We start from the raw sequence: 13,893 nt of genomic DNA on the forward strand, positions 1-13,893 counted from the left end.
GCCTCTTGTGGGTTCACAGAGAAAAGGACGATGATGAGGGGATCCCGAGTGAAACGGAGGAAGACAAGAAGCTACTTGAAACCAAAACTAAAGAAATGAGAGGTGAGCATTTTTCTCTCTGTTAGCTTACAGTGCCTCTTTGTCTATTTTTTTGTATTTTTTTCTCACCAAAATAGTAGTAGTGTGTGCGTGTGTATATATATATATATATATATATATATATATATATATATGTGTGTATATGTGTGTATATATGTATATTTATTTATATATATTTTTTCTCAAATAAATGTTTTACATGTTTGTGCACACACATATATTTTTTACATTTGTATAAAATATTAATAATATTATTAATATAATATTAACATTATTATTAAATAGATTAATTATATTTTAATATATTAAAGAAAACACTGTCACTCTGTAGTGAAAACACCAACCATCCACCCCTCCATTTTTTTCTATTATTTAAATGATTAAATATCTAATTCTATGTAATCCATTTATTTTTTTTAATAAATAAATATTTTAATATGTCATTTTATATCTGTGAAAACTTTTTTTAGGTATCACAAAAGAGTTTAGGGTGGGACTACTAATCAAAAACAATATCTTTTTAATAACTTAATGTTTTTTTTTATGATAGTACAAGCATTAAAGACAAAAAAAATCAATAGTTCGAGACTGATTTGAGTCATTTTTTACCATTTTGTTAAAATGAACTGATTCAGACGAGTCATGTGCTTATGAATCGCTTTTTTACAGTATGTTTGTCAGCGAGGAACATGCACAATAGTTATCAGTTTTATTATCTTTGTCTTATTTCAGTTTTCTCATTACATTCAATTCAGACTTTAAGTTAATTAAATCTGCACTCTAATTTCTTTTGACGTGGTGTTCATTTCATACGATAGCAGCACAGAACCACAAATAATGGTGAAGAAAAGAGGGTTTTAGTTTTATTTAAAAAAAAAAAAAAATCCAGCTCGCTAATTATGATAAATCTGCAAATGACAACTCCCCTATCTTTTTAGACATGCTCCAGAGGAAAGATGAACAGATCGTCTCACTCCTGCTGGAGAAGATGAAGCTTTTCCGTGAAATGTGCGGTTCATCCGACGACACCGCTTCGCCAGTCAAAATGCTCTTCAGGGCCAACAGTGAGGACGTACCCAAGGGGGAACCCATCATGATAGACGCTCTCAGAGAGGGTAAGAAACGCCACCAGCGTCTTCAGCTGTTCTCCGCCTGTCGTCTTAAAACGGATGTGTTATTTATGAGTTATTTGTGTTTGGTGGCAGCTGTGGCAGCATCTCATTTCCAGCTCTAATGTTCTTCCAGGACTAGTAACTCACTTAATGTAATGCGGTTAGTGACGTACATGTGTGTGTTTATGTGGCAGTGGAGATGTTGCAGGCGCTGGTAAACAGCACTCTGGGAGGGGCGGTCGGGCAGCAGGTGGCCTGCGCTCAGGGGAACATGGGACCCGTGTGTCTGCCGCGCAGAGCCGAGACCTTCGGAGGCTTTGACAGCCACCAGATGAACATCTGCAAACGTGAGACATTTAATGTACTCGCCAGGAAATGTCATTTTTTTTGTCAAATTAATAATTGTTTGTATAACTACATGCAAACAAACATGTACCTATTTAAGAAAACAGTAACACTTTACAGTAAGGTCTCATTTGTTAACATTAGTTAAAGGGATAGTTCACCCAAAAATGAAAATTATCCCATGATTTACTCACCCTCAAGCCATCCTAGGTTTATATGACTATCTTCTTTCAGACGAACACAGTCGGAGATATATTAAATATATATCCTGGCTCTTCCAAGCTTTATAATTGGAGTGAATGGGGGGGTCTGATTTTGAAGCCCAAAACAGTGCATCCATCCATCATAAAAGTAATCCATACAGCTCCATGGAGTTAATAAAGGCCTTCTGAAGCGAAGCGATGGGTTTTTGTAAGAAAAATATCCATATTTAAAACTATAATAACTAGCTTCTGGCAGCCGACTGTACGCATACTGCACAAGTCACCTTGTGCCAAAAGAGTAACTTCTTACGTGATGTATGATGTAGGACATTTTGCTTTGCTCTATCCTCTGCGCTTTTGCATTTGTCAGTAGGTCAATAGGTCACCCTTTGGCCGGAACTAGACTCGCGTATGGCTGTTTGCAGGAAGCTAGTTATTATAGTTGATAAAATTTTAAATATGGGTATTTTTCTTACAAAAACCCATCGCTTCACTTCAGAAGAACTTATGAAGTTTGGAAGAGCCAGGATATTTTTTTAATATAACTCTGATTGTGTTCGTCTAAAAGAAGAAAGTCATATACACCTACGATGGCTTGAGGGTGAGTAAATTATGGAATAATTTTCATGTTTGGGTGAACTAACCCTTTAATGCTTTAACTAACATAAACTGACAATGAGCAATATATTTTTACAGCATTTATTAATGAGGACCTAGTATGCCCTTTTTCAAAGTAGGGCTGCACGATTAATCGTATTTTAATCGCGATAACGATATCTGCTTCTCTCGATTGATTACAAATAATCGTCACGATATTGGCCCGCTCGTTATTTATCCTGAAAACGTGTTTTTTCTTTGGGATATGCTTGTGGTTGCCAGATGCAAACAGCTTAAATCCCCCAAATAGAGCTTTTCCCTTAAAAAGATATACTGTCTTCCCAGTGTTTTACTTAATCTATGCAATCTGCAACGCTGATGATCTGAAAACAAACGTGCGCTGGAGTTTAGTGATCTCCACAGCGAAATTCTCCTTCAATGAAAGTGTCATACAGCCAGTCTTTGTTTCTTCACAAGCCACTATTTGTGTGACTAAATCTGCCATGATCAAACCTTCAGCGATGAATTTCAACAAATGCAACACGGATCTCCACCTTACTGTTTGCAGAATGCACTTTTGCAACCTATGTGACAATTAAATCGGGAAAATGAACATAGTTTGGAATTATTGGAAATAATATTAGGAGTTTCGCTCTTTTATCTTTTGAAGTTCCTAAAGGTTTTACCAGTTTTCATAATGTTAATCAGTTGAAAATGATATCGCCACTGGGACATTTTTTTTTTTTTTATGTCAAAGAGCATCATTCTTTGCTTTACGAATTTACAGGGCAATCTGAATCTGTGGTTTGTCTCATTTGCAAATTAATTGTGTTGCTTTAAAAATCTAATGTGAATACAGATTACAAAGCGCTCACCAAAACCATGTGTTTTGTATTGATTTACCATCTAACGAAGTTATCATAGTTGGTTAAATGAAGTCGGTGTGCCACCTACCGGCCTTTTGAGTGAAGTGTAGGTTGGTAAAGAACGTACAAAATGGCCATTACTACATTACCCTTTTTGATAGAATAATCGTGATTATAATTTTGAGCAAAATAATCGTGATTATCAGTTTAACCATTATCGTGCAGCCCTATTTCAAAGTTTGATTTTGTTTTTGGGCTCTACTTGAATGTTTTTCATGCTTTAATGTCGTGCTTGAACATTATTTTTCACATATTCTCCATTGTTGCAGCTCCTCTCTTCTCAGTCTGTCAGTAACGCTCTGTTTAGCTCCTGTCTCTATGAAGCCCCTCCTTCTGAAAAGCACAATGTGCTCTGATTGGTCAGCTGGACCAGTGTGTTGTGATTGGTCAAGTGCTTCCAGCGTGTTTGGGAAATGTCCCGCTCCTTACCATAACTGCGAGTTTTAACACACTACTAAGCAACTCAACCAAGCCCCGCCCCTTTATTTGCATTTGCCTTGGGCAGGAATTATTTAAATGAGGAATATCGTGACGTTCGTTCCCAGAAGAAAACTCAAGACTACAATGGAGACATTTCAGGGAGTTGAGAAACAGTGACACTGATAGAGAGAATAACTCCTGCTGGAGGGACTTTGTAACTTTGCAGACCTTTTTCATGCTCAAACAGAAACATTACACACTAAAGAAAGATGAACATGTAAAAAAGCATAATAGGTCCTCTTTAACTTACAATAACAGTTAGCAATATATTTTTGCAGCATTTATTACCTGTTAATGTTAGTGAAAATGTTCATGTTCGTGTTAGTTCAGAGTGCATTAATTAATGATACAACTTTTATCTTAAAAATACATCAGTAAATGTTGAGAATAATTGAACTAAGATTAATAAATGCTGTAGAAGTTTTGCTAATTGTTAGTTCAGCTAATGTTAACAAATTAAACCTTATTGTAATGTGTCTCCAAGAAAATGTTACAAATCTTATATATATATATATATATATATATATATATATATAAAAGCATGATTGATTGCTGATTGGATCCTGCTCACGCTCATTGTGTTTGTGTGGCTGTAGATGGCGACAAAGAGGAAGCTGAAGATCTTCGGAGGACAGAATCTGACAGTGTCCTAAAGAAGGTAGGAAGTCTGCTCCAGCCAATAGGAAAATAGCCTTGGTTCAAGCTAACACTATGTTACCCAGTCAGCATCTGAATTTATGTTTAAGTTTAAAACAGGAAATTATGTCTGTGCTGTAAACATATGATAAACATCTTAAAATGAATGAATCCTCATATCCTCACATACTTGTAAACCAAGGTGTCAGTGTCACACATTGTTACTCATGAATATTATTTAGTTATGGTCATTTTGATGTTCTCCAGTTTGACTGAAAAAAAAAGTTTGACTGTTTCCCAAAAATAGTAATCATAATGAAAGGGTATGCATTCTATCTGACTATATAAACTGAACCATATTACCCATACTGCCCCCTAGTGTCATTTAGTCTTTACTACACACACATGCGCTGTGATTCTATCCTGTCAGGTTTTGTAGCTAATGGCAGTCATTAGTGCAGTGGGAGCTCAGTGAAGGGTGGAAAATGAATAAGCGTCCATTAGGAGCGCCCAGCATCGCCTGACTCTTTAATGTGCGTAATGAGCAGCGGTGAGCTGGGCTCAGGCCTGCGCTCTGGTAGGTGCTGGGCTGATTAAACTCTCAGCTGGGCTCAGTAAAGCTGCAGTCTCTGCTTGTCTGCTCTACAGGGAGGAAACGCCAACCTGCTGCTCCTGCTGAAGAGAAACAGCGAGGTAAGACCGAAGAGCATGCTTCTTTTAGAGTCGAGGGTGTTATCCTTCAGAGCTTCTTGGGGTTGTGGATGTTGTTTTTAGCTCGTTGACCTGGCAAAGAATCAGTGGATCTGGATAACATGCAGAGATGATAACAACTGTTTCCTATGACATTCTTGAATAACTTTTAGATTTAATCAGTTGTATGTATTTTTGTGATGTTTATACATTTTGGTGTCTTTTTTCTTGCTGTTGTGAGACTTGACAAATGACAGTCTTTCCTGATGATTTGTGTTTCCTGACAGCAGGTCCTGACTAGTGTCACTCACCTCCATGAGCTCTTGACCTCACTTCAGGTGTGTATTTCAAAAACAGTATGACTGGTGTTTGGAGCCTATAGAATGCAGTTAGATGCTCCTAAAATTTAAGATATCAGGGCAAAAATGCCCCTGTATGAGTTTTTATCTCATATTTATATCATGATTATAGTTACGCAATATCACATGAGTAATTAGTGCAATATCACACACGTGCTGTTTTGTCCCGAATAGCACGAGTGCAGATGTGATACTGATTTTATACAACAGTTTAATAAAAAAGGGTTAATATTGTGTTATATTTTAGACACAATATTGTCTGCACAAATATTATCTGTAAAGCCAGAGCAGAACTGTTGTGCATCTCTGAGCAACAGTTTTCATTTCGAAATGAATGCACGTTTTGAACGAATAAGTCGTGTGAACCAATGATTCAGTGGTCCATTCATAAAAGCTTCGTCTCATTTCGAAGGCTGCGTCCTCCGGAGTTCGCATTTGTAGGCTGAAGACCTTCGTTCATCTTCGGAACACAAATTAAGATACTTTTGATGAAATCCGATGGCTCAGTGAGGCCTCTATTCAGAGCAAAGCCATTCAAACTCTCAAGGTCCATAAAGGTACTAAAAACATATTTGAAACAGTTCATGTGAGTTCAGTGGTTCTATCTTAATATTATAAAGTGACAAGAATATTTTTTGTGCGCCAAAAAAACAAAATAACGACTTTTCAGCAATATCTATATGGGCCGATTTCAAAACACTGCTTCATGAAGCTTCTGATCTTTATGAATCTTTTGTTTTGAATTAGTGATTCGGATCTCCTATCAAACGGCTAAACTCCGATTCCGCTCCGATTCACTGATTCGATTCGTAAAGCTCTGAATATCACTAGATATTGTTGAAGTCTTTATTTTGTTTTTTTGCCGCACAAAAAGTATTCTCGTCGCTTTATAATATTAAGATAGAACCACTGAACTCACATGAACTGTTTCAAATATGTTTTTAGTACCTTTATGGACCTTGAGAGTTTGAATGGCTTTACTCTCAATAGAGGCCTCGCTGAGCCATCGGATTTCATCAAAAATATCTTAATTTGTGTTCCGAAGATGAACAAAGGTCTTACGGGTGTAGAACGACATGAGGGTGAGTAATTAATGACTTTATTTTGATTTTTGGGTGAACTAACCCTTTTAGTCTCTCCATCAGTGTTCGACTCCGGTTTGAACAATGTAAGGCTGAACACCGTTACTGACAATCTTCATTTTGGCTGCGTGAGATTCTCCAGCTTTGTTGTTGTTGTGCGAGCTGTTAAAGCTCTGCCCTCTTTTGGAAAAAAGGCCGGGAGCAGCAGCTCATTTGCATTTAAAGGGACACACACAAAAATGGTGTGTTTTTGCTCACACCCAAATAGGGGGAAATTTGACAAGCTTTAATAAATGATCTGTGGGGTATTTTGAGCTGAAACTTCAGACACAATCTGGGGACACCAGAGATTTATATTACATCTTGTGAAAGGGACATAATAGGTCCCCTTTAAATAAGACATCCTTGATGACGTATGCAGCCTTCAAATGTGACCTCCGGAGGACGCAACCTCCGAAATGAGATTCAGCTAAAGAGAGCCATTTACTTTATTCCCGAATGAATTAGCCGTTTGAACGAATCAATCAGGTGAACCAATGATTCAATAGCCCATTCATAAAGAGAGCCATTTACTTAATTCCTGAATGAATCAGCTGTTTGAACGAACTGAATGAATGAATGACTCAATGACTCACAAATTTAGACATTTACTGCCACCTACTGGCAGTTTTAGTTTTTTATTTAGAGTATTTCTTTAAAAAAAAAAAAATGTATATTTACATATTAATAAAAAAAAAAAAAAAAAGGTATAGTTCACCCAAAAATGAAAATTCTGTCATTTACTCACCCTCATGGCCGCTGAAGCCTAAAAGTTTGTGTAATAAATTCTCTGTTGAATCAAATCAAAAAAAAATTTTTTTTCTAAAACTACTTCTTGTAATGTCCATTTCATGCTTTTTTAAATTATGTTTTCAGCCAAATCTGATGTGTGATTAATTAGATTAATTGATCGCCACATCGTTTAATTAATTAGATTAAATATTTGAATCGCTTGACAGCCGCATATATATGTGTGTGTAAATCTGAATGTATAATTTGAAAATATTCAAATATAACAATTTAAATTAGATTTGTATACTTGTTATATATTTTTTCCTTGTTTACTATTACTAGCCACAGTGTGTTTATATATAATGTCTTGTTTTAAATGGTTTCTGTGTGAATCTTGTTTACAGGCTGTGGTGCTGCAGCAGGACACTTTTATCGAGGACCAGCGTCAGGCCCTGAGCGAGCGCACCCCGTCCCGCTCCTCTCGTCCCCCCTCGCTGGTGGAGCAGGAGAAACAGCGCAGCTTGGAGCGGCACCGACAGGAAGCCGCCGCTCTACAGCGTCAGCAGGCAGCCCACGCCGAAGAGAAGCGACGCAAGGAAAAGGAGTGGGATGTGAAGGAACGGGAGCTGATGGACCGGGAGGTGCTGCTGAACGTGAGGGAGGAGGAGATGCGGAGGAGGAACAAGGAGTTGGAGGATGCGCAGCAGGAGCTGCTGGGAAGGAAGGAGGATTATCAGAAGGATCTAGAGAGACTGAGGGATGCTCAGAGGAGGCTGGAGAGGGAGAGGGAGCAGATGCAGAAGGAGCTGGAGAGAGTGGAGCACCTCCGGGAGGTGGAGGTGAGGCTTGAACTGCACATTTTGCACCCTTTTTCATCTGCACATGACTCATTAACTATTTCGAATATGAATTCACTCCAGATAAAGATTCATAGGCCATCATATTTTTTTTCTGCAGAATTTTATTGAAAATTCTTTTTTTTTTTCTGGCTTTTGGTTTGAGAGCAACCAAAAATATTAGTTTTGAGGAACTGTTTGTGACATGGTCATTTGAGAAATTCCAGAAATTTGACCGTGTGCATGACTAAATAAAGTTGGATGAATTACAGGGTTAGTTCACCCAAAAATTAAATTTGTCATTAATTATTCACCCTTATGTCGTTCCACACCCGTAAGACCTTCATTCATCTTCAGAACACAAATTAATATATTTTTGATGAATCCGAGAGGTATATGACTCGTCCATATAATCAACACTTTCAAGGTCCAGAAAGATACTAAAGACATCTAAAGGTACTAAAGACTAAAGACTTCTGAAGATGAATGAAGGTCTTGCGGGTGTGGAATGACACGAGGGTGAGTAATTAATGACAGAATTTTCATTTTTGGGTGAACTAACCCTTTAAGAAAGGTCTAATTTTAATCTTTTGACTATCATCCTAACGTCTTGTTCACTTGTCTTTTTTTTTGTTTTTAATTTTTTTTTTTATTTGTGAGATAAAAATATAACCAAGAAAATACTACAAATTAGGTAAGCAGAATATCAGTTATTATTGACCAGTTATTATAGCTCATATCAGTTGCGTTATGTACAGTATATGCTGATATTGAAAATATAATTGTGCATGCTCATTCTCCTACTTTAACATTTAGTTTTTTTAAAGATTAAAAAACAATTGAATCTTTCAAAACACTAAAAACAAATGTTAGGTGTGTGTGTGTATGTATATATATATATATATATATATATATATATATATATATATATATATATATATATATATATAATATATAAATATTCATTTGTTTTGTTCCGAAACAGGGACTAAATTTGTTACGTTACATTTTCTTCTTGGTTCGGTTCGCTTTCACATGGCAACATTTCAAAGCGTACCAAAATGTGTTTATGCGAGTCTTATTGGTCAGAGTTTTCTCAGCGTCATTCATCAAAATGATTGACAAATTAGCTCCATGAGCTTATTGTGGCTTTATTTGTAACTGTGGAGACACGCAAATACAAACTGGCCGTCATTCCCGCTGTTAAATTATGTTCTGCTTTTATATTAATACTGCGGCAAATTCAAACACGCTCTCTCTGGATCACCCAGCGCTGTCTAGTAGGCTAAATGTGTCGAGACCATATGTGAATGTTATAATGCAGGCAGAGCTGGAATCAAGGCTTCGTCTGGACAGCGTTCTTGCATGGAGAAGCACAATTACACAACATTTTTTTTCAGCTACGGTAACTAATGCGCTCACTCACAGAATCAGACACTACTGCCTTTTACATAACACATTTCCCATTATGAATTATAATATCATTTTGTTCGTTGGTCTGTTGGGTCAGATTGCTTTCACATCTTAAGCAAAGCGCTCCAGAGTTCATTTGAAAGCGTACCAAGAGGTCTTGGTACGCTTGTTTGGTTGGCTTTTGGTGCACACCCGAGTGCGATTACTGCTTTCACACCTGCCCAAACGAACTGCTCCACGGGGGACAACAAACTCTAGTACGATTCATCCGAACTAAATGAGGCAGGTGTGAAAGCACCCTTACTCTCACTTTTGATTAATTTAGGTCCCTCCTTAATATATATATTGTAATATTGATGAGTCTGTTGTTCAAATTATAAATTTAAATATTATTATGAATAATTACAAGTTCTTTTTGCACCTTAACATACCTTTTTTTTTTTGTAAACATGACTTGTCAGACTTCAAAGACTTCTGCGCTCTGACTAACAGAAGTCACGTAAAGCCAGTGAGTCGGTTCGGAGCTTGCTGTTGAGTTCGTTCCTCTCCAGACCATCTAGAAAATAGCATGCATACTTTGACACGTTGACCTGTGATGCTTGTGATTGAGCTCATGTCATTTCCTGATCCCGTTCTGATTTGAGTTTTAACTCATAACCTATCATTTATTTCTACAGGCTCGTCTTCAGCGCACCCCGTCCAGCACATCAGAGGACTCCCTGAAGCTCCAGAGCAGCAGCTCCATAGAGCGAGAGATCTGGGAGGGCGAGTTATCGTCCAGCCCCAGGAAGAACTCTTTGTCCAGGATTGACTCCAAACAGAAGGGCCGCAGCCTCTTCTCCTTGGGCGGCAAAACTCAGAGCATAGAGGGTCAAAACCAGATGCCCACACGACTGCTTCAGCTGGCTACATCTAAGGAGAAAAAGGACAAAAAGAAGAAGAAGAGCAAAAACCAGCCTCCTCAGGATGCAGGTGAACACAGTGAACTCACAGGCACTAATTCAATAGAGATAATGAGAAAGAATTAATTCAGTTAGCCTGCAAATCACAATCTCTGTGTCCGTTCTCTGACGCAGAACGTCACATATTTCCATTTAAATTGTAAAAGGAGGAAGATCTTTGCACATACTGAAGAAGTGAATGCATCAATGTCCGTTACACTGAGAATGATGACTGTATCTATTGTGGTTCAGTCTAGATGAATCATCTTCTCAAATCCTGCTGTGTTTTGTCTACAGCATCACATCTGTTGCCCCTGGCGGAGCCTCCTATGGATGGAGAGATCTTCTTCTGCTGATTTACCCATCATCCCTTCTGTCCACATCATTCCCTCTCATGGACTTTCTATCAAATCTTGTAGGAAGTTTCCCAAAGTGCCCTCATATCACAGTTATGATTCGGCAATCTTTCTAAAATATGATAAATCACACAAAACATATCCAAGTCATATTATATCCCAAAATAAAATATTATATTTTAGTATTGTTTTATTATTTTTTTTTTTTTTGTATTATGACATTATTTTAATAACAATTTAGGACATTTACCCCTAAATTACTGTAATGTAGAAACAGTAATAATATATTATTTAAGTTGTATTTATATAGCATGGTAAATGTTCCTTTTATATAATATTTTATATAAAATGTATTTTTGCTGTTATAAAGTTAAAAACTTGCTGTATTACAGTAAGAATTATTTTTTTATATGTGTGTGTATATATATATATATATATATATACACACACACACACACACATACATACATACATACATACATATATCTATATATATATATATATACACTAAAAATGTTTCCATCGAAAAAGTAACATACCGTAAAATCAATGCATTCTAGGTAATATTATTTATCGTTTTCAAGAAATTATCCTATAGGTTACTTTCTCGAAAAGGATAAATATTACCCAGAATGCATTGTTTTTACAGTTTATTACTTTTGTATATTACAATGCATTCTGTATATTATAATGCATTCTGGGTAATATTTGTCGTTTTCAAGAAAGTCGCCTATAGGCCTCTTTTCTTAAAGTGACAAATATTACCCACAATGCATTGTTTTATGGTACATTACTGTTTCAGTGGAAAACTGTATTTTACTGTGTACATTTTTTCATTTTTTTTTGTTATTTTTTAGCGTGTATATATAATTTTTTTATTTTTTAAAGCTTTAATTTTTTTTAAAACTTTAATTTATAATTTATATATATATATATATATATATATATATATATATATATATTTATATATAATATACACTTTTTAAATTACTATTATTTTTATTATTATTAATTTATTTTGGGGATAAATATGACGTGGACATGTTTGTGAGATTCACCCAGAGAACTACACATCAATCTTAAGATTTGCACTTTCAAATGTTTGTTAATCAGACAAATCCCATCTATCCATAACATTTTAAAACATACAGATTTCTGTATTTCTGTGTCTCAGTTGTCGGCACTCATTTACAAATCAGTTGTTCCACCAAAAGGTTCGGAAAACGCAAAAATTGTAATCAATTATAGCCCCCCCTTTTGGCCAACATTTTAGGACGAGAAATCATTTCAGCTTATTGCACACAAGAATGACAATTTAAAATTTAATCTCAGTTTTAACATTTAAACAGATTAGGGCAGAGAGGTGGTTTTCCATTTTCCCCATGTCTTCTATTTTAGGTTCCCGAAGGAATGTCCCGTCTTTGAAATGCCACCGAGCACTTTAACACCCTTCACATGTTACCCCGAAGATGACAATCAATTTTTCATTAGCATTCCAAAGATAATGCCCTAAGGACAGTTTTTGGGGGCCGTTGTATAACATACCAAGGCATTTGATGCTAGTTTGAGATTCTCTGATCCATCTGTGTTTAATACTTCATGACTTTAGCAGGACAGATGAGCTGTAAATACTGTATGAATCGTAGACTCCTGGAGGATATTTAAAGCTACCTGCTGGACAGGTAATGGAGATAAACATCCACACAGGATAGTGAACTTAGCCTATACGTTCACCCTTATGGATCGAATGAACCATATCATATCTAAATGTCAAAAATAATACATTCAACACCCCGGTTTTGCACACAAAGTGTCCACTTATTTCATCATACATGAATATTCACCCTACAAGCATACAGGCTTTTGTTCAGCTAGAGATTCTGTTGGCCTGATTTTGTTAGGAGTTATTGGTCCAAGAACATTTGTTATTTTTATTTTAATTCTGTTTTTTTAAGCAGTACATGCTCTTAAAGTCCTACTTGTGCAGGTTTGCGTTGCAGTTTTCACCTGCACTGACTTAACTCCACCATGAGGGTGCAGCAGAGAAGCATTTTATAATGGAAAGCTCCTCTGTGGATTTACATAACTTGATGTCAGAGGAGACACAGTGACGCAGTGCAGGAATTATTATTTCGTCACACGCACAAAGGGAATTATTGATTTGTAATTTAAGAACGGTGCCTTTGGCCTTACAGAACTGTCAGTCACACTTTTGTCCTCAGGAACAAAGCGACAGGGAAAACTCAATTCAGGCAGTATATTGTTGAAATGTCTCATGCATAAACGTAAATTGAAGTTGCTTAGCCTTAAAGAAATGATGGCGTGCACTAAAATATAACCCTGCATTTTCTCAGGAGTATAGTTTCATTTTTTTTGTTTATCTTTCATTTGTACATTGAGGTACATGTTTTCTTGCAAAATAAAAAGGAAGAATTAATATGTAAATATTGTAACATGTTGAAATGTAAAATTCTGAAAATGTTTAATTTGTGATTAATTTTGTAAGATGTGTTTGAGACGTAATGCTTTATTTATCATTGATCCCCTTGTGTTGAAGCAGAAGACGCAATATTTTCCTCACATTAAAAGCTATTGCAAATTTTCTCGTTTTTGATCTGTTCATTGTATTGGAGGTTATTTTATGTTTCATTCAAATTCACAAGTGACTGAACAAACAGATCAAGGTCACCTTTTTCTTTTAAAAAGATTAAAGCATTTAAGAAATTGCCACTGTATAAAGACTCGCATATAAACAGAGCCTTTCATCTATTTCATGCAGTTTGGTGATTCATGAAAAATCAAGTTCCAGTGACACCACTAACCTGTCATTGATGGCCAGAGATTATATATGAGGTGGGTCATTTCTACTCGCCAGTATTTTCATGTCCCCATCATCATCGTCATCTTATGCCTTAAATATAGTGAAAGAAAAAACTCACTTTTTTAAGAAGTAATTTGCTTCACAATTAATGGATAAATTTGGATGTGAGCAGAAATTGCCATTTTTGTCATGTTCCTGGGTTCTGTTTCTATATTCTGTTCTATAT

General features: G+C 36.2%; 1 protein-coding gene across 8 annotated transcripts in view; it reads left to right on the top strand.

Moving 5' to 3' along the window:
* Positions 1-13,448, top strand: part of LOC127515560 (A-kinase anchor protein 13) — a 109,375-nt gene extending 95,927 nt beyond the window's left edge. For 7 of the 8 annotated variants that reach the window (XM_051899359.1, XM_051899364.1, XM_051899366.1 and 4 more), the window contains 9 exons: positions 20-102; positions 1,038-1,214; positions 1,406-1,558; positions 4,359-4,420; positions 5,047-5,091; positions 5,376-5,426; positions 7,705-8,139; positions 10,227-10,521; positions 10,788-13,448. In XM_051899359.1, coding sequence (XP_051755319.1) covers positions 20-102; positions 1,038-1,214; positions 1,406-1,558; positions 4,359-4,420; positions 5,047-5,091; positions 5,376-5,426; positions 7,705-8,139; positions 10,227-10,521; positions 10,788-10,846 — 1,360 coding nt within the window. In that variant the 3' untranslated portion in view covers positions 10,847-13,448. The remainder of the gene's footprint in view (positions 1-19; positions 103-1,037; positions 1,215-1,405; positions 1,559-4,358; positions 4,421-5,046; positions 5,092-5,375; positions 5,427-7,704; positions 8,140-10,226; positions 10,522-10,787) is intronic. The other variant, XM_051899362.1, reaches the window with a different exon arrangement.
* The last annotated feature ends 445 nt before the right edge of the window (positions 13,449-13,893 follow it).

The sequence above is a fragment of the Ctenopharyngodon idella genome, chromosome 7, assembly GCF_019924925.1.
Source record: "Ctenopharyngodon idella isolate HZGC_01 chromosome 7, HZGC01, whole genome shotgun sequence".
NCBI lineage: Eukaryota > Metazoa > Chordata > Actinopteri > Cypriniformes > Xenocyprididae > Ctenopharyngodon > Ctenopharyngodon idella.